General features: G+C 36.9%; 4 protein-coding genes across 5 annotated transcripts; 1 reads left to right on the top strand and 3 right to left on the bottom strand.

Moving 5' to 3' along the window:
- Window positions 1-1,059: 1,059 nt before the first annotated feature.
- On the bottom strand, window positions 1,060-3,558 carry LOC144204367 (histamine N-methyltransferase-like). Its single transcript, XM_077728333.1, has 6 exons — window positions 3,425-3,558; window positions 2,782-2,834; window positions 2,301-2,408; window positions 2,079-2,200; window positions 1,902-1,995; window positions 1,060-1,614 (listed from the first exon to the last, which is right to left on the bottom strand). The coding sequence occupies exons 1-6, from the start codon at window positions 3,556-3,558 to the stop codon at window positions 1,262-1,264; spliced, it is 864 nt and encodes a 287-aa protein (XP_077584459.1). The 3' UTR covers window positions 1,060-1,261.
- Window positions 3,559-4,885: 1,327 nt separating this feature from the next.
- On the bottom strand, window positions 4,886-9,729 carry LOC144204380 (histamine N-methyltransferase-like). Of its 2 annotated transcripts, none has more exons than XM_077728353.1 (7): window positions 9,609-9,729; window positions 8,553-8,699; window positions 8,222-8,274; window positions 7,710-7,817; window positions 7,006-7,136; window positions 6,613-6,706; window positions 4,886-5,401 (listed from the first exon to the last, which is right to left on the bottom strand). In XM_077728353.1, exons 2-7 carry the CDS (start codon window positions 8,687-8,689, stop codon window positions 5,040-5,042), a joined length of 885 nt encoding a protein of 294 aa, XP_077584479.1. In that variant the 5' UTR covers window positions 8,690-8,699; window positions 9,609-9,729; the 3' UTR covers window positions 4,886-5,039. The 2 variants fall into 2 exon arrangements, with proteins under 2 accessions (XP_077584479.1, XP_077584480.1); XM_077728354.1 differs by having other exon boundaries at window positions 8,553-8,617; window positions 9,609-9,681.
- A 470-nt stretch (window positions 9,730-10,199) lies between these two features.
- LOC144204379 (retinol dehydrogenase 7-like) lies at window positions 10,200-13,041 on the top strand. The gene is made up of 5 exons (XM_077728352.1): window positions 10,200-10,350; window positions 11,225-11,541; window positions 11,866-12,124; window positions 12,194-12,357; window positions 12,458-13,041. The coding sequence occupies exons 2-5, from the start codon at window positions 11,229-11,231 to the stop codon at window positions 12,679-12,681; spliced, it is 960 nt and encodes a 319-aa protein (XP_077584478.1). The 5' UTR covers window positions 10,200-10,350; window positions 11,225-11,228; the 3' UTR covers window positions 12,682-13,041.
- A 343-nt stretch (window positions 13,042-13,384) lies between these two features.
- Window positions 13,385-16,924, bottom strand: LOC144204377 (cell surface A33 antigen-like). The gene is made up of 7 exons (XM_077728351.1): window positions 16,756-16,924; window positions 16,282-16,448; window positions 15,550-15,763; window positions 15,303-15,467; window positions 15,051-15,167; window positions 14,187-14,310; window positions 13,385-14,105 (listed from the first exon to the last, which is right to left on the bottom strand). The coding sequence occupies exons 1-7, from the start codon at window positions 16,802-16,804 to the stop codon at window positions 13,589-13,591; spliced, it is 1,353 nt and encodes a 450-aa protein (XP_077584477.1). The 5' UTR covers window positions 16,805-16,924; the 3' UTR covers window positions 13,385-13,588.
- Between the last annotated feature and the right edge of the window lie 949 nt (window positions 16,925-17,873).

The raw sequence follows: 17,873 nt of genomic DNA on the forward strand, positions 1-17,873 counted from the left end.
CTAATGCTCTGTCACTCGGTAGTGTGCGAAGGCCCTGTGAGGACCTCTTTTAATGAAGCCTGAACAGGTGCTGAAAACCCACTGACATCAGTGGGGGATGGAGAAGGGAGGTGTGGGGCGAGTGCATGAACAAGAATTTTTGATGAATTTCAATTACTGATCTATTAAAGCTAATGAGGTAAATGAGCAGCCAGAACACATTTACTGGATCGCCCGAGACAAGACCTGAACAGTTTGACATGTGTTCTGTGTGTGTGTGTGTGTGTGTGCATGTGCAGTGACATCATATGTTAAATGTTACCTTTCTGAGGCAGTTATTAATAGTCACATTTAAGAGATTTGTATGTTGTTGTTTTTTTTTTTTGTTAACTACTATGCTTATTTGTGTTTTACTAATGGCATTTTCTAGAGCAATTGTATTTGTTGTCTATATGTTAAGTCATTGTGCCATCTATTGGATGGTTTATTAAAGCACACAATGGGAGTTTGCTTTATTCCTGCACATTTACTGCCATCTGTTGGGATTTGGTTGAATATTTTTCATAGGATAGGCCATGTAATTCAACCATTTAACGGGGCTGGTAAATTAAAAAAGAATGACCAGTGTATTTCAGATTTGATCCATTTTTTTATAGACATTGTACTAGTTTATATTTGTATTTATTGGTGAAGGCAGCTAGATGAGTGGTTAGCATGTGGGCCTCACAATTCTGCGGTTGAAGGTTCAATCCCAGGTGGATCCTCACTATATGTGATGTTTGCATGTTCTACTTGGGCTTGTGTGGGTTTTCTTTGGGGACTCCAGGTTGTTCCCACATCTCAAACACATGCTTGGGAGGCTGCTCCAGCACCACTGCGACCCTTTTGAGGCCAAGCAGATCAATAATATATTTATTTTTAAATCAAATTAAAAACCAAACATCATATTTTGGGTTATGTATTGTAGGCCACATTTGTAGACTAAATGTAAATATTGTGGGATGCATAACCTAAAATGTGATGAGTTCAGTTTTCATGAGGTTAAATTAAAATTATGTATTTTTCTTATTCCCCCAAAAAGCATTTTTGTTTAACAGCTAAGAAATTACATAATAGTACATTGAGATAAATTATTTTAATAATTTGATCACTTTTATTGTTTTGTTCCTCCATAATAATAATAAAAATTGTCTTAGCTTGCAAAATTTGACTAAGCAATTAATATTTTGAACAAGTCTTCAACCCATCAAGTGATTTGATTAAGTATGTGTAATAATCGAGTTTAAGCATAAACAAATATAACGCTTAAGCCACTGTTGTAATATACTCTGCCATCAATTTCAGTACTACACTTGTTTCTGAGAAGATTTAAGATGTCAGCTCTTATTTGTGGCGTGAACGACTGAGAGAAATCATTGGTCGACGTCATGAAAGCAAGTAGACGCTGTCCATTCTCGCTGTTATGATCGAAGCACTCTGTGATGTCATAAGGATTGGGGATGAAATGCTCCTCATATTTGAGACCTAAAGTATTCAAGGAAGCTATGACATCTTGAGATGAGTAATACACAGGGATGGTTTCATTGCACAGCTCCTTTGAGAATGTCCTCCAGAGAATGTCCCCGGCAGCAGAGGCTGTATCAACATGTATTCATTGGAATTAAAAGTCAAACTTACAAAACAAAAAGAAGCTAAAAAGGGTTGCATTTGCTGTGGGAACAAAGGGTTGAGCAATAAAAATTCAGCCTGGCTACAGTCAACTACGCAATTTAGTTATTTTGATGGATGCTAGTGTAATCTCTAGTGAGTTTTTTTCCTCCAAATTTTCATATTTTGCATAGTTGATAATATGTGTTGTCTTGGAAACAAAATCCAGTCATGAAATTGAGATGTTCATTTACAACCATGTAAACAAGGCTCACCTTTTTCTATTATGATCATGAGCCTGCCATTCTTCTTCAGAATGTTATGGTAAAATTTGATCGTTTCTGTCACGTTGTCAACGTAGTACATCATCTGTAAAACACAGATTTGGTTAAAAAAAAAAAAATGGTTCGCATAATATATCAGTTAAGAGTGTTATCCTGCATGGATTCTACCTGAATCATGTGAATGAAGTCATATTTCTTCAAGTCTTTGACTTGTTTTCTGTAATCTTCGCTGAGCATGACGTGCCATGTGAATGGTATCTTCTGAAGATTTTGGGTCATTGCTACCAATGCTGAGAACATAATATAGAATTCAAAAATCATTAAAATGATGATTAGAACATGAAATAAGAGTCACTGTTCAACTAAACCCTCACTGGGAATTGTACATACCTTTAAAGTTGGCAAGCAATTCAGTGCTTCCCTCGACAATATCAGCAGTGATGGGTAGACTGGGGCAAGTGGATTGCAAGAGAGATAGCATTTGGACATCCAACTCACCTAAACTAAGCAAAAAAATTAATTTCCTCAACATATCATATACAAAGTTACTGGCGCTACTTTGTCGTTGTATGTTGTTTTTAAAATAATGCAATAAAGTGCTAAGGTGCCACTGTAAAAGAGTGTATAGTACATCTGCCTCACAGTTCTGAGGTCAAGGGTTCAATCCCAGGTTCGGACACTCCTGTGTGGGGTTAGAAATGTTTTCCCCGTGCCTGTATGGGTTTTCTCCAGGTACTCTGGATTCCTCCCACATTTTTTGCATGCATGGTTTGACACGAAAAGTTGTCCGTAGATGAGTGTAAATGTTCATATCCATTAGATCTACAAAATGGCAACAAATAACCACTACAGCATTTCAACTGTGCCTTACCGCCACCACTTCCAACACCGAGAACACCCAGACTGCTTTTATCTGCTGAAATTCTGCAAAAAAAAAGTTGGATTAAATGACCGTATTAAGATAATTGGAGAACATTTAGGTCAAATGTTATATAGAGAAATTAAATATCCCACTCATGTTTTGAACTTGCGGTAAGCTTTGTTGTCGACTGATTTTAAATCTAGTCAACTATTTTACTCATCTTTAAGCATGAGAGTTTGGTTTAATATTGATTTGAATTGAAATGCTTTTATTGTCATTATACATGTGTAAGGAGATTTAAATAATATAGTCGAATAAAGTAGAATGGATGCATGTTGTGTTCTCTATCAATAATGGCAATTCATGATGAATGTGGATGAGTTTGGATCCCAATAAGTAATCTTATCTTTAGTTTATCGGCTTCCTTTAACAGTGGTAGATGAACCAGATTTTCTAAAAAATTGGCTGTTTACAATTCACAGTAATTAACATAAGGAAATAGGTCAAAAACTTACAATATTGATATAATGGCTTTTTTTGGTAGTGGAGTTGATGGTGGTGTACAACCCCCATCGCTACCATTGATGGCAATAGACATCTAATCCATTTGGATTGCCATCCCTCCGAATTCACATGCTTTGTACGTAAGTACCTTTTGAATTGTTCAGGCAGATACTCGAGGAGAATTTGAAGAATGCCTTCGTGCTCGTTCGAGTGTTGCAGAAAGAACTGAAAATCTTGAACTTCACTGCCCTCATACATGCTTTGCTTGATCTGAGTCGCCATTATTCTGAAAAGCAGCAAGTCAACAACGATGCAATATGTCGCACCCTGCATTTGCATTTTTGCTTTAAACACAGGGAGAAATAATCATAATTTATTTATGTCATAATATACTGTTAAAATATATGTCATATTTATAAACGTTAAACAGTGAAAGGAATACAATTATTTCTAACTTTAATTTTGACATTCTAACAGGTTTTAATTTCTGATGATTTATCATGAGACTTACTTTGTGAGCGCCAGTCTGCAAGTATTAGTAGTGAACTTGAATTGTGCATCTCTTAGTAAAGGACTCGCCTTGATTTCCGTTTTAAAGGAACTTGTTTGACTTGTTGGCTATAAATTGATAGAATTCTTTGGTGCCAGTCTGTCCTTCCAGTTTAAATGAATTGGATTAATGATTTTCTTTCAACTAATATTTTCAATATTATAGGATATAAATAAATATATTATTTAATGAAGTCCACATCTTTACCAATTGTACCTGTTGTTATTATATAATTTTAAATAGATCATTGGGAAATGCCTTGGAAAAACATCTCTGCGGAATTTTTGAGAAGTAGGTGCAGCTAATCTCATTAACTTGACGTAATTGTATATCAGACATAAACATGATATGACAATTAAAATATGTGTTCTTATTTAATTGAATGGCTGGTGCATATAGGAACATTACAAAGGATTAAATTGATTATAAAACTAGGACATTAATAACATTGAATTTGAATGTAGCTGCATCAGTCAGAAATAAAATAAAGGAAGCATGTATATATTTAAAAGACATTTTATTCATTTATTTCAATGTCATAATTTGCTATGACTGAAATTTCAGCTTGACAAAATGTTCCAATGTAAATGAAACAACTAATAATTTCAAGATAATAAAAATGCACTATTATTTGCATAATATGTACAATCACTCTTAATTGTTTTAATTGTATCGGCAAATACAAATACTGCACCATTGTCATGTTTTTTTTTAAATTAAAAATACTTTTATTACTAAATTACTGTATATTTACTTGAATGTACAGTCCAATAGCTGCCATCCTGCCCCTTTAAATGGATTGGACATCTATGATTGATAAAATCATGTAAATTCACAGCAGAATGAAAATTGCATGTCATATGATTGGACATCTATAATCATATTGGGTACGGCGACATGCAGTTTTGAAATACAGTTCTCAAAACATACACATTGTACAGCATTGTCACATTATTTCTTAGTACTCGCACATACCGATCATGAGATTTTTATGCATTACTGTTTTCATCATATTGTTAAAACTGTCAATGGTACATTAGTAAAATGATTTTTTTTCCCATTCTCTTTCAGGCTTCAGTATAATTTTATAAAACCATCCACCAGAGACTACATTCAAAAAGTACAAACACACAAGTGGTTTTAAAACTACAAACTCCACCTTTCACATGTATTTTTTTTGCTTATTTTAGACATCTGTATTGGATTCCCGTCCTTATAATGCTGAATCAACAACAATCACCTCAAGATTGTTATTGAAAAAAACTTTTCCATCTGTCTCCCGAGAACAAAGCGGGTCTCGCAATAACTTCATGACATCCGCTTTCAGTTGAGGTTTTGCTGTTTGACTGAAGCGATCCACTTCGGTGAGAAAATCGAGCAAGAGCTCTCCGCTCTCATCACCCTCGGTAAAACACTCAGTGATATCCATCTCAGAAGGTAACACATAGTTCTTATAGTGCACTGCCTCCGAGTCCAGGATGTTTTTTACGTCTTCCGTGGTCACACATTGACTTATATCGCTGACACAGAACTGACTTCTAAAAGTTTGCCACAACTTTCCCCAACCGCTCTCACCTAAAACGGATCATATTGAAGATAAAACCATGTCTTTGTATTATATTCATCTTCTTAGTTGCATAGATTTTTTTTGTCATCCTGTAGTTGTATTTAACTCCATAGGCCACCAATTCAAGTCAAAGTCTGCTATTGATTACCCTTGAAGTCCAATTCATTTTCACTGTAAGGTTTGGCAGCAATCATTTGCTTGTCAATGGCATTGAAAGGTGAACATTCACAACCGGTCTAACCAGTTCCAATGCACTGGAATCAATGTTCCATCTATTTTTTTGCTATTTTCTATGGCAGAAAGACAATCTCCCTAAGTACACTGAGTACCAGTGTGAGCAACATCATCATTACTCGCTATGGGTTCAAATCCAGGTCGGTCCACCTGTGTTGAATTTGCACATTCTCCTTGGGCCTGCGTGGGTTTTCTCTGAGTACTCCATTTTCCTCCCATATCCCAAAAAGATGCATTGTAGGCTGATTGGACACTCTAAAATTGCCCCTAGTTATGGGTCTGAGAGACAGACACGCACACAACCACAAGAGGTAAAAAAAAAAGAAAAAGATAAAAAAAAATCATAATAATATTTGGATTTTATTTACTGCGCGCCAAAGGCGAAGGGTAAAATACTGTGAAATTGTTTAAAAATGTAAATTACAAAATACAAAAATAACAATATTAATAACAAATTAAACTTCATATTCATGACTGACAAAAAAATTAATCTATTTTTATTACCAAAAATAGTCACTTTACCAAAAAAAAGGCTAAATTGGTGGCCAGCCAATCGCAGGGCACAAGGAAACGGACAACCAATCATACCTAGGGGCAATTTAGAGTGCTCAACCAGGCTACCCTGGATGTTTTTTTGGGATGTGTCAGGAAACCAGAATACCTGGAGAAAACCCACGCGAGCCTGGGGAAAACATGCAAACTCCACATAGGAAAGTCTCGACCTGGGATCGAACCCTCGAGCTCAGAACTGTGAAGCCAAGGAGCTGACTACACGATCCCGAGCCACAAGTTGCAAAAATAAATGACTAAATATACTTGGTATGTATTATATTGTCTGAACAGGAATGTACCTTGAAAGGGCCCCCACAACAATTGACAAGCAAAACTAAATGAACCTTTCCACAAATTCTATAATTTTGTAACGAAACTGTATCGTTTGTCTTAAACATACTGTGAATACTAAAAGGAGAATATTATCCCTTACCTGAGACCAAAATAATGAGTAGTTTCCCATTCTTGTCAAGAAGACTGCGGAAGAATGTGACAGTCTCTTGCACATTCTTGACATAGTAGAGCATCTGACAATTTCCAAATAGGTATAACATTTGAATTCGTAGAAAGCCTTATTCAGAGACAGCAGCAGAGTTTCTAATATCAATATTGAAACTGAAGATGAGAAATATTTATCATCAAGTTTACATTTTAAAAAGTATGTGACTAAATTAACCAAAACAGAACTAAATTTACTTCACAGACACATTGATGACTAACATATGTCTTACTATACTATACATTTTTACTCAATGGACTAAATGTAAGAATTAGACGAAATAAACATACTTGAAACAACAACAAAAGAGCAAATTTAAGTATTTACCTGAATCATGTGAATGAAGTCAGCTTTTTTTGTCGTCTGCTTTAACTTCCAATTTTCCTCAAATTCAGACGCTGTCATTTTGTTCCATTGAAATGTGATATAATCCAAGTCTGACTTCTGTGACACTAACACTGCATTTGTGGATGAGAAAATATAGAGTAGGTATCAAAACACTGACAAAACATATTTTTAATGATGTTTATATTCTGTCCTGCAATTTGCTGGCAACCAATTCAATGCCTGCTACCCCCAAGTTGGCTTGGATAGGCTCCAGCACCCCCTTGTGAGGAAAAGCATAATGCAAAATGAATGAATGTTTATATTCAGACCATTTACGTTATGTAAAACAAAGATTAAAAGCAAAGTGTCTGAGTGAATGGATGAATGGATGAATTTACATTACAAATCAGCAAGAATCACTGGCATGACTTGCAACATAAGATTATAAATTATGAAGTGAAAGTCAACATTTTTTTAGTGGGAACTCAACAGTCTTGAAGAGATGTATGCCTTATTTGCACGTAAAGTGGATATAAAAGTCTAGGAAAGCAATTAAAATGGACATTTTGGAGGTAAATGTATCAAAAAAAAACATGAACCTTTACAATTCATTTATGAAGTAAACTACGACATACTCTGTCTTCATAATTACTCCACCATTATCGTAATCTGATTACCATCTAAAAAAACAAGTGATGACCTACTTTTGTAGCTATGGAGCTGCTGGCTGCTGGGCTCCACCACCTCGTTGGCTACCGTCACCCCAGGGTGCTTCAGACGAAGCTCCGAGAACATTTCCAAGTCCATGCGACCTACAGGCCACAATAGTTTTATTTTAAAATATACATAGAGTAAATAATTTTCATTTTGATTAACTTTTAGTGTCTTTTAGCCCGTGTCACGACATACTGACTTTAAATGGAAAGGATTGGCTTTGGAATAAATACAGATTGACAGATTTTGGGAAAGTTGTGCTCACTTAGAAAGAATAGGCTGATCTGGTCTGTGACTGCAGTTAAAGATTTATCAGGCAAGTAAATAGATAAGCACAAACACTTGGGAGTGTTTTTTTTTTTACTGCTTTGGCATTGAATGCCATGACAATGCAGTTACCAACACAAGAACGTTTTCTCACCTTAGGTGACCACATTATTCAGTTATACAGCTTACCATTAAATGTGAAGGTTTTCCCACTATGATAAAAGCGGTCTCTTACCATCGCCACTTCCAACTCCAATGACGTTAAGACTGGACTTTCCATTCCCGATGCTGTGGGGAAAACAGCAGCCATTACATTCTCACAATTTGCAAGCACTTTAAAATTTGCCTGTGAATGTCATATTGCGAACTTTATTATTTCGTTTTCTTAGCATTTATCATTATGTGACATTCAGTGAAGCATAACATTGGCGGTGGAACACCACATCATGGCTTAAAATATACAGTCACACTCTCATGAAGTATTAATGGCCTTGGTCCAACCTTCCACCATTAAATTACTCAGTCGGGTGTGACAGCACACGTAGTAGGTGGACGGGGTAAATTACCTGTCTATTATGTCGGGGAGAATGTTGTGAATAAAGTCCTGCATACACTGATGTTCTGATGAGCGCTGCAGAAAAAGATGGAAGGCCTTTTGGTACCGGTTATCATCGTAAACAAGACTCCTCAGTGAAGATGCCATGACGCTATATCTGGCAGAACAATCAAAATAGTTTACAAATGGTTTCAAGATCAGATATCGTCATTGTAGCATTATGACAGTGCTGTGCCGTTAAGCCTAAATTCTACTTGATAGTACACTACAGTACTCATGTTGTCTGTTCGTATTGATATGTTGTTTCTATGCAACATTTAAAGGGAATGAGCAGATTCACATTGATTGTTAGTAAATGAAGTGTGTTGTGTTCAGTCAATTTTTTTTAAAATTTCTCCACAGCGAAGAAAATGAAGATTAAAGCAGTTCTAGATGTAGTATCTCAGTTCTGTCACCAGCGGTTCCATATTTTAGCTCACAGGTTAGCAAAGAGCCAGATGCACTCATCAAAAGAGCCACATGTGGCTCCCGAGCCATAGGTTCCCTATCCCTGCCCTAACCCTAGCCCTGTCATTTAAAAAAAACTCAAACAATGAAGTGCAGTATAATTTATAGGACTAGAAAATGGGATTCCAAACACAAGAATAACAATATTATTGGTAAAATCCAGTCCTAATCATCCCATCTTTGATTTTCCCAATCCTTAATGTTTATTTTTAATTTGTTAATGGATATTTTTCATAATAGATCTCACAAGGTAACACAGGTTCCTTTTTGGCACTACCACACCAAAGAAAACTGAAGAATTGTTGAATTCTTACATGTTGGTTACTATTGTATTAGTGTCAGCTCGGTGACAATCATATTTCAATGCAAAAATAATGTCTTCCTGATTTCAGACAATGAAGATTTGAGTTGTTTAGACAACCGTTGTCGTGTTGACAGAACAGGAATGTGCAGAACAGATCAACAGAAAGTGTCTTATAAATCAAAATGTAACCCAACTACATTTGCCTGTTTGCACGCATTACAAATGTCTATGCAATGCAATAAACACGCGACTTACTGTATGAGCTTGTGCTTGCAAATGAACGCTGACGGAAACGATAATGTAGTGCGCTCAAGCCAGTGGTCGTTGGAGTCCGTTCCAGCATTACGGTAACTCCATTCAAAACAGACGCGTGGCGAGTCACTTTACTTCCGTGTACCTGTCAAAGAAAAATCTGCAAATATCTCCGAAACCATTTGACGTATTAACACCAAATTAACACAAGTGATGAGTCATTACCTTCTGTTTATCGTGCACTTTCTATTATTTCAATAGAAAACTCCACTTGATAATTATTATTTCATTATTAATATCGCCTATTTTATTCAATATCTCCCAAACCCTTTAACGGATTGACACCAAATCAAAACAAGTGATAGGGGATTACCTTTTGTTTATCATACCGTTTTTAGTTTTTCAATTTCAAATTGCTTTTATTAATTATTTTCGCTTTACTGTAAGTGAATGGTGACGTCATCGCTTGGCTCATTCAATGCGCAAAAAATGAATGGCGTGGTTTTAATTTTCTTGAATAAATGAAATGTAGTTTTATTTATATAGACACGTTTATTGGTCAATTAGGCATATTATCATTGAATTAAAATGTAAAGCAGGATTCGAATGAGAGGGCGGTTGAAGTTTATTGTCATTTCCTGCCTCTTTACCATAAAACGTGAATAAGGAGGGCACTCAAAAAAGAAATCCTGCTGGGTTGACTTGGGACAGAGAAACGACGGCTCACTTTCACCGCAGGCTTTAGGCAAGTACTGTTTTTCTATCTTCTGCATTAAATCGAAAACTGTGCATTGTAAATGTCACAAGTTCAGTCAATCTGCTAACTAGTTGTGATGTTTTGTTGGGGTTTTGATGTTTTGGCTGTGAGTATATTGAATACTTTTTTTTCAATTGGATGCTGTTAATGTCATTATACATTTTGTCTTTGGTTATCTCCCCGTTGAGTTCGTTTATTTAGTTATTTTTGCTAGTTTTCTATTGTTGTTTTTTCATTCTAGTTAAGTTTGTGCACCAATACTCTTTTTGTTGTCTGCTTCCACACCCCACAATTAAAAAAAACATGACAGTAGTAGGGCATACATCCAAGTTGGAATTTGATTTGTTTTTCTGCTTATAAAGTTGTAAGTGCACTTGTCTGCCACACGCAGGTGCTATTTCTAAAAGTATTATTTAAAAGAAATACATACGCATATAATATCTTTATGGTGTCTTTCACAAAATACTTGCAGACATCACTAATACTACAATTATATCTCAAATGGAATCCACAAAATGTTATCCCGTGGGCCTCAATTGGCCCCCCAGCCGCAATTTTTATACCCATATCCTGTATTAACTCATCAAAAAACAATTGAGAAAACAATGTCATTTAAAGTATTAACTCTTATAGAACTATACTATATTGTTTTTTAATGCTATGTGATTTAGAAATGCAAAAATAAAATAAAAACTTTATCTATTAAAAATTATTATATCCGGTGCTTCAGAAGGGGAACATTTGCCCTTTTGCCCTTTTTAGTCAAATATTTACTAGTTATAAGAGTTCACACACTTTGACAACACAAATAGTGGGACAACATTTGCACCCTTTTTATTTCCACTCTGATTTGCTCCACCAGAGAAATGTTCCTGTACATCCTGGGACTGCTGGCTATCTGGTTTGCCTACAGATGGTTTCAGGAGTCCAAACGTGTTGGGCACAAAGGAGACAAATATGTCTACATCACGGGCTGTGATAGCGGCTTTGGGCAACTCCTGACCAAGCATTTGGATAAACTGGGCTTCAATGTGATTGCTGGTTGTTACACTGACAAGGGTGAAGATGAGCTCAAAAAGATCTCTTCTGACAGAGTGAGCACTCTTCACGTGGACGTCACTGATTCTGCCAGCGTCAAACGGGCCACAGAGCTCATCAACACTATCGTGGGTCAAAAAGGTAAGTAGCGATAGGCCGTAGACAAAGGCCACCCATGCACACTCACACCCATACTTAAGGGCAATTTACAGTGTCCAATCAGCCCACCATGCATGTTTTTGGAATTTGGGAGGAAACCAGAGTACCCGGAGGAAACCCACGCAGGCCCTGGGAGAACATGCAAACTCCACACAGATGCACATGACCTAGATTTGAACCCAGGACCCACAGCTGCGAGGCCGACACGCTAACACACTCATCCACCAGGCCAACCCCACACTATAGCACTACAAATGTGAACTACAAACTGTTTATGGTGTTTTTCATGGTCAATTCCTTTTTCAGGTCTTTGGGCCGTCGTGAACAACGCGGGTGTGGGCGTGCCGTCGGGTCCGACAGACTGGCTCACTATTGACGACTACAAGGGCATGCTGGCTGTCAATCTGGTAGGCGTGATAGACGTCACGCTCAGCGTCCTCCCTCTTATCAAGAAGGCCCGAGGCAGAGTGGTCAACGTGGCCAGTGTGTTTGGGCGAATCAGCCCCTTTGGAGGCCCATACTGCGTGTCCAAATACGGCGTGGAGGCATTCAATGACAGCCTGCGGTGAGACTAAACTCGACAGCATGCCTTTTGTTCCTCAAGGCAATGTCTCATTACATTTTTTTCATTCAGTTTGACCGTTGCGCCGTTTGGAGTGAAGGTTTCATGCATCGAGCCCGGCTTCTTTAAAACCAACGTGACCAATGTTCAGATCTTGCAAAATAACCTGACAAAGCTCTGGGATCGATTGTCCCAGGATGTGAAAGACGACTATGGAGAAGACTTTATGGAGCGAGGTAAGTTTAGAATGTACACAATTGTTCTTTGTTAAACACGCACTGAAAATATGACTATTTAGTTGTGATTTTTAATGCTGGTGCATCTTTTCCACTTCAGCATTTACAACAATAGCCACTCGATTCCAATTGTTGACGGACAGCAACCTGATGAAGGTAGTGGGATGCATGGAGCACGCCATCGCAGCTGTCTACCCTCGGACCCGTTATTCACCGGGATGGGATGCCAAGTTTGTCTGGCTGCCACTGTCCTACATGCCAACCTTCATCACAGACACCCTCTTAATTAAATCCAACCCCAAGATTAAAGCATCCGTCTTGTAAAATCCATGGTTGACATCGTACCGAATTCTTGATATTTCGACCTGATGTACAACGTGGTCATAGCATTGCATGATACTTTTGAAAATTTCTATTGTTACTTCTATGTTTACAAAAAAGACCGTGAGACATGTCTTTCACTCTGAGTGCAGATTTTTTTATAACCACAGTATGTAGCATGCTCAAGTAAACCAGAATTTCCCACTTCAAAATGAATAAATGTTATTGACATAAGCACATGAGAACATAGAAGTGAGTTTTTGTTTTTTTGCGCTGAGACGTTACTGTCTTGTAGTTCAAATTAGCTCAAGATCTTCAAGAATGCACATTGCACAACTCAATACAAGATGAACATTAAGAGGATTTTTTTTGTCAATTATTTTTATTTCTAATAAGTCGGTGACTTTCTCTACAAAGATGACCAAATGTCTGAGAGTCATAGGTTGGACATTTAACTAGCATTGTGGAAAAGACATTTTAAAAAATGACAGAAAAAGAGAAAACTGCCAGTGTCCCTCTATCTAGTTAGGGCACCCCACCTCCATCTAAAAAGAGTGCACCTAACCCATTTTCATTTTTGCATGTTTACAAATTGATAAACCTGACACATTAAAAAAGCTAAGAAAATATTCAGTAGATATTTAAATCTTTGTCCTATTTGAGAATCTGTCAAATAAATACAATGAGAACAAAATCCACCATCAGATTTGTATTAATTATAGTTGTACTTTATATTAGTAGTCGTATTTCAACAGCATAAAACTAACTTCAAGAATTCTAAATTAATTAAAATGTGACAGAATAAAATCACAATCATTTATAGTAATTGTTAAAAATAAGCTTACTAAAAACAAATGCAGTAGAAAAAAAAGTAAGAAAACACATCCAATTAATTTCATCAAATCAGGATCTAGTGCTCATAGGTATCATTCAAGCGATCACGACTTCCTCCATAACGGGGTCTTGGATCTCTGAGCTCGTCGCGATTTCCCCTGTAGTCATCCCTCTCTTCAAAATCGTGACTGTGACGATTGCGTTGATCATCAAGCCTATCGCGACTTCCTCTGCGTTCGTTCCATTCTTCCAGGCGATCTCGACTACCCCTGTAGTCGTTGCGATTGTCAAGGCGATCTCGACTGCCCCTGTAGTCGTTGCGGTCTTCCAGGCCATCTCGACTTCCACGATTGTGTTGATCATCAAGCCTGTCGCGACTTCCTCTATATTGTCCGTGCTGGTCTCGCTCACTCTGATATCTAACGCTATCAGAACCATCCTCTGCCAATCTCAGTTCAGCTTTTCGTGAATTGTGACTGCTTTGAGGAGAGTCGTCTTTGTATGCTGATTTCTTTGTCTTACTATTAGACTCTTGATCCTGGTACTGAGTTCTATCTTCAGGGGTATCGGAAAATTCCATTTCTCTAGAGGAACTGGAACATCAAGAACAGAAACAGTTACAAATTGAATGTTGCTTCCACTCTGGCTGGAAACTAAGAAGAAACTGCACATACCTTTCAGCATTCTTGTCCTTTTTGGATCTTTTCTTGTAGCAGCAGAAGATGATTATGCCAAGTACGATAAATCCGGCGATGACACCAACAATTATTCCAATTGTAGACCCAGAGTTCATGCTGCCTGGAGTTTGGAAGAACAAACAAGATTTTTTTGTCATTTATTTTTAACAGGAAAAGCCATTGCTCATATTGTGGTTCATTCTTCTGACTTTATTCCAGGCAGCGTTGGGTTGAAATCTTTCTTAGTGCTTATCAACTTTAATGTGAATGTAGTATTTATTACGTGAAAGAAGGACAACATCTAGAATATATTGGACTTTCTATAAAATATGGTTGGTCAAAAAGATTTAAGTCTGAAAATGGGAGAATTTTAAACCTCTGATGCTGAAAACAATGCTTAAAAATAGCACCAATAACTATCGCACCCATTTTGGGGATTTCCATTACACCAGGCACATCCAATGTATACATGTGTTAATGGGGGTTACTTTCCAGGATACCCACATTTCACTGGTTAAAATGAATAGTACCAGCATTGATAAATGTTACTTAGCCACTTCCTGGAAATTCCAGCCTTTAAAAAAAAATATACAGCAAAAATTCTGTGTTATTGAAAAATTACTATACAAGGATTATTCCTCTGGGATACATATTATAAGAGTGCTGCCCATCCGTCTCTTTGTGACTTGTGATTGCCCGGCGACCAGTCCAGGGTGCACTTTACCCTTACCTAGTTTCACTCATTTTTTGACATAAACTGAGACTAAAGTGACTTAAAATGTTAGAATAATGACAAACAGTTATGTTGCGTTATCACGTGTCATGATAGCAAATGCCGTCAGTTTATATGCTGTCACTCACTAGGCATCACTGCTAAAGTGAAGTTGCAGCTTTCAGATCCAACTCGATTTGTTGATGTGCAAATAAATAATCCAGATGTCTCTCTTGAAATGTTAAACAGGGAAAGAGCTCCATCCTCTGTAAGGTAAAGAAAGTGGGTCATATTTTGTAGTTGAATGCCATTTGATCTTTGCAGGATTTTTCCTCATTAATAGGATATTCTACATTTTCTCTAAAATTCTAAAAGAAAGGACTGGTGTAAAATAAACATACTCTCTGTAGTCTTGGGTGGAAAAGGTCTGGGTATGCTTTCTACACTGTAGCTCTTCCAGCCATAGGTCGGTTTAGGGGAGCCTTCCTCAGACATGCAGGTAAGGGTGACATCATGCCAATATTCAGCAGTTCCCTGCAGGCTGCACAGTGGCTTAGAAGGGCGAACTGCAGCAATAAAAACAACCATAAAGTCATAATGATACTTAGTTGTGTTAGACAGAGGATTGACCATATGAATTGTTTTTACCCAGCACAAGAAGAGAAGTAGAGGCTGCGGTAATTCCCTCGTCGTCATTTGGTATCTTAACACTGCACTGGAAGTGACGACTATCCTGTATAGTTAGCTTTGACAGACGCAATGTACTCTGTTTTTGGGCAAGATCCACTTCCATGAACGCCCGACCTTCATATGGAGGTGCAATGTCCACTGCATTATTTAAGAAATAAGTGGCCACAGTTTTCTGGAGGGATACAAAAAAACAAAGACAGAGGATACAGGGAATCAGGGGTCTAAAACTTAATTCAATTGGGGGCCCCATGAAAAGATCCACAAAAACAGTTGCAAATACACATTAAATAAATAGAATTACTCTAATCTTTTAAGCAGTGGGTTAAAAATTTGAGATTTACATTTTTTTAATAAATTAAGATGTAAAAATGTTTCAAAGCCTCAATGAATAAAATTTTGAACATTTTTAGGTCTTCAAAATCAATGAGTTTGGCTAACAAATTTACTTTAGCTAACAAATTGACCAAAAATGGCTATAAACTGACATTAGCCTGAGCTATGATAGTTTCTATTGTAGTGAATTTTTAAAATAAAAAAAAAGCACTTAATTTAGATTTCAAATAAAGTGGCACAAAACCCTCTCCTGCGATAATTGAGCCCCCGGGTCGTATGGTTGAGACCCTATGTAGTGTCGCAAATGTAAATTAAAGCTGAATGAACAAATGCAAAGACATGTCATTCATTATTCACCATTGGATCATCGACAACGTCCGGATATGCTTCCCATGTCACAACCAGCATTTTAAAATCTGGGTTTGCCGGATTAAAGGAACATGTCAGAGTAATATCTTCGCCACTTGCGGCCTCATATTCTTCCTGTGGGATTGAAACATGTAAACCTCTGCAGGCAGGTAGCACTGAAATGAAATTAAAACAGACAAATTAAATCTTGAAATTCATTTACAAATGTAATTCCACCAAATTAAATAAAATGGTCGGTTATAGGTCAAACATATTGTTAGTTATTTAAAATACAAATACTATGTGTAGCATACACATCCATTTTTTCAAACATACTAAATGAAAAAGAGTTCCTTAAAATAGAAAGCAAAGTATAACTTGCTTCCGGTTTAACAGCAAACCGTTGGATTAATGATTGACACCGATACAATCGAGGTGTGGTGATGATTCTAGAAAAGTAACAAGAAATAAATATAAAAATACCTGTTAGTATTAGAAGAAGATTCCACCATTGAAATTGATGATTTGCCATCCTTATTCAAATGAAATTTTAAGTATAAAATTGAAGTCTTTGGAAGATAAATGGACCTCACCTTCTCAGTGAGTGCTTATTCAGGTGTGGAGAGTTTCAATCTTCCAGGTAATAAGTCAACAGGTATAGGTCATGTGACATCAAACCACCAATGAGGATTGAACATAATTCATTCTGTGTTTTAAGGACCTAGTCATTGCCACTAAAATGTTTTATTATTTGACAAATAACTGGAAGACACTTCACTCATTGTTTCAGTGCCTTGATTATGATAGACGTCCAATTCGAATGGAAGAGCAATCATTGTTGCTAACTTACCCACTCTAATCGGATTGGACGTCTTTATCCTAAAGTAATTCATAATTCATCATTAATAACCCGTGACTTATGTAAGAATAAGTGGTACAGAAAATAAATGAATGAATGTAACTATAATGTTCAGTAAATTACATTGATTTCATTTCCATAAACAATAATATTTTTATCTCTGCCCCAGATCAGCAATTTTTCATAAGGAAAGTGGATTAAAAATGAAAAGAGATGAATGGGCAAAAGAAAAAGTGAATTAAGAATATCTTGCATTATCTGCAACCTCCAACCCTTGCAAAAAGACATGAATATGTATTTTTTTTAATTTTGACCTGCAGGGGGTAGTATTGGACCAGTTACGACGCTCAGATATCAACAAATCTTAACTGCTACAAAACACCATAAATGACAAGCCTACTTTCTTTCTAAATTACTGTCAAAGTCGCCGACATTTACACTAATGTGATCATTTGCAGCCAGTTGAAGTGAAGTGGTGAAGTCTAAAAGTCTATTTTTTTTTTTAATTTTTACAATTTTTGTATGCCAGTGGCAAGAAGTAGCATTTGGGCCAAAGCGACCCCTCACCCCTATGATGAATACTCACTCAGTACATTGTTTGCACTCTGTCTCTTCCAAGTTCCCATCAAATCTCTCTCCCACACTTTACTGGCATCACTCTTGCTTACGTAAAATGCTGTACTAGTATGACCAAAATGAACTGCTATGCCAGTAACAAGGGGTACAGTAAGTATGAATTTGT

The sequence above is a fragment of the Stigmatopora nigra genome, chromosome 11, assembly GCF_051989575.1.
Source record: "Stigmatopora nigra isolate UIUO_SnigA chromosome 11, RoL_Snig_1.1, whole genome shotgun sequence".
Taxonomy (NCBI): Eukaryota; Metazoa; Chordata; class Actinopteri; order Syngnathiformes; family Syngnathidae; genus Stigmatopora; species Stigmatopora nigra.

Excerpts from the sequence above, each read along its gene's own strand:
- LOC144204367 (XM_077728333.1), bottom strand. The coding sequence starts at position 3,558 with ATGGCGACTCAGATCAAGCAAAGCATGTATGAGGGCAGTGAAGTTCAA. Across the intron at positions 2,835-3,424 it reads CTGCCTGAACAATTCAAAAG|AATTTCAGCAGATAAAAGCA; the intron begins GTACTTACGTAC and ends TTTTTTTTGCAG. Across the intron at positions 2,201-2,300 it reads ATTGCTTGCCAACTTTAAAG|CATTGGTAGCAATGACCCAA; the intron begins GTATGTACAATT and ends TTATGTTCTCAG.
- LOC144204380 (XM_077728353.1), bottom strand. The coding sequence starts at position 8,689 with ATGGCATCTTCACTGAGGAGTCTTGTTTACGATGATAACCGGTACCAA. Across the intron at positions 8,275-8,552 it reads CTCCCCGACATAATAGACAG|CATCGGGAATGGAAAGTCCA; the intron begins GTAATTTACCCC and ends TTTTCCCCACAG. Across the intron at positions 6,707-7,005 it reads ACTTCATTCACATGATTCAG|ATGCTCTACTATGTCAAGAA; the intron begins GTAAATACTTAA and ends GGAAATTGTCAG.
- LOC144204379 (XM_077728352.1), top strand. The coding sequence starts at position 11,229 with ATGTTCCTGTACATCCTGGGACTGCTGGCTATCTGGTTTGCCTACAGA. Across the intron at positions 12,125-12,193 it reads GCATTCAATGACAGCCTGCG|TTTGACCGTTGCGCCGTTTG; the intron begins GTGAGACTAAAC and ends TTTTTCATTCAG. Across the intron at positions 12,358-12,457 it reads AGAAGACTTTATGGAGCGAG|CATTTACAACAATAGCCACT; the intron begins GTAAGTTTAGAA and ends TTTCCACTTCAG.
- LOC144204377 (XM_077728351.1), bottom strand. The coding sequence starts at position 16,804 with ATGGCAAATCATCAATTTCAATGGTGGAATCTTCTTCTAATACTAACA. Across the intron at positions 15,468-15,549 it reads TACTTCTCTTCTTGTGCTGG|TTCGCCCTTCTAAGCCACTG; the intron begins GTAAAAACAATT and ends TTATTGCTGCAG. Across the intron at positions 14,106-14,186 it reads AAGGACAAGAATGCTGAAAG|TTCCTCTAGAGAAATGGAAT; the intron begins GTATGTGCAGTT and ends TTGATGTTCCAG.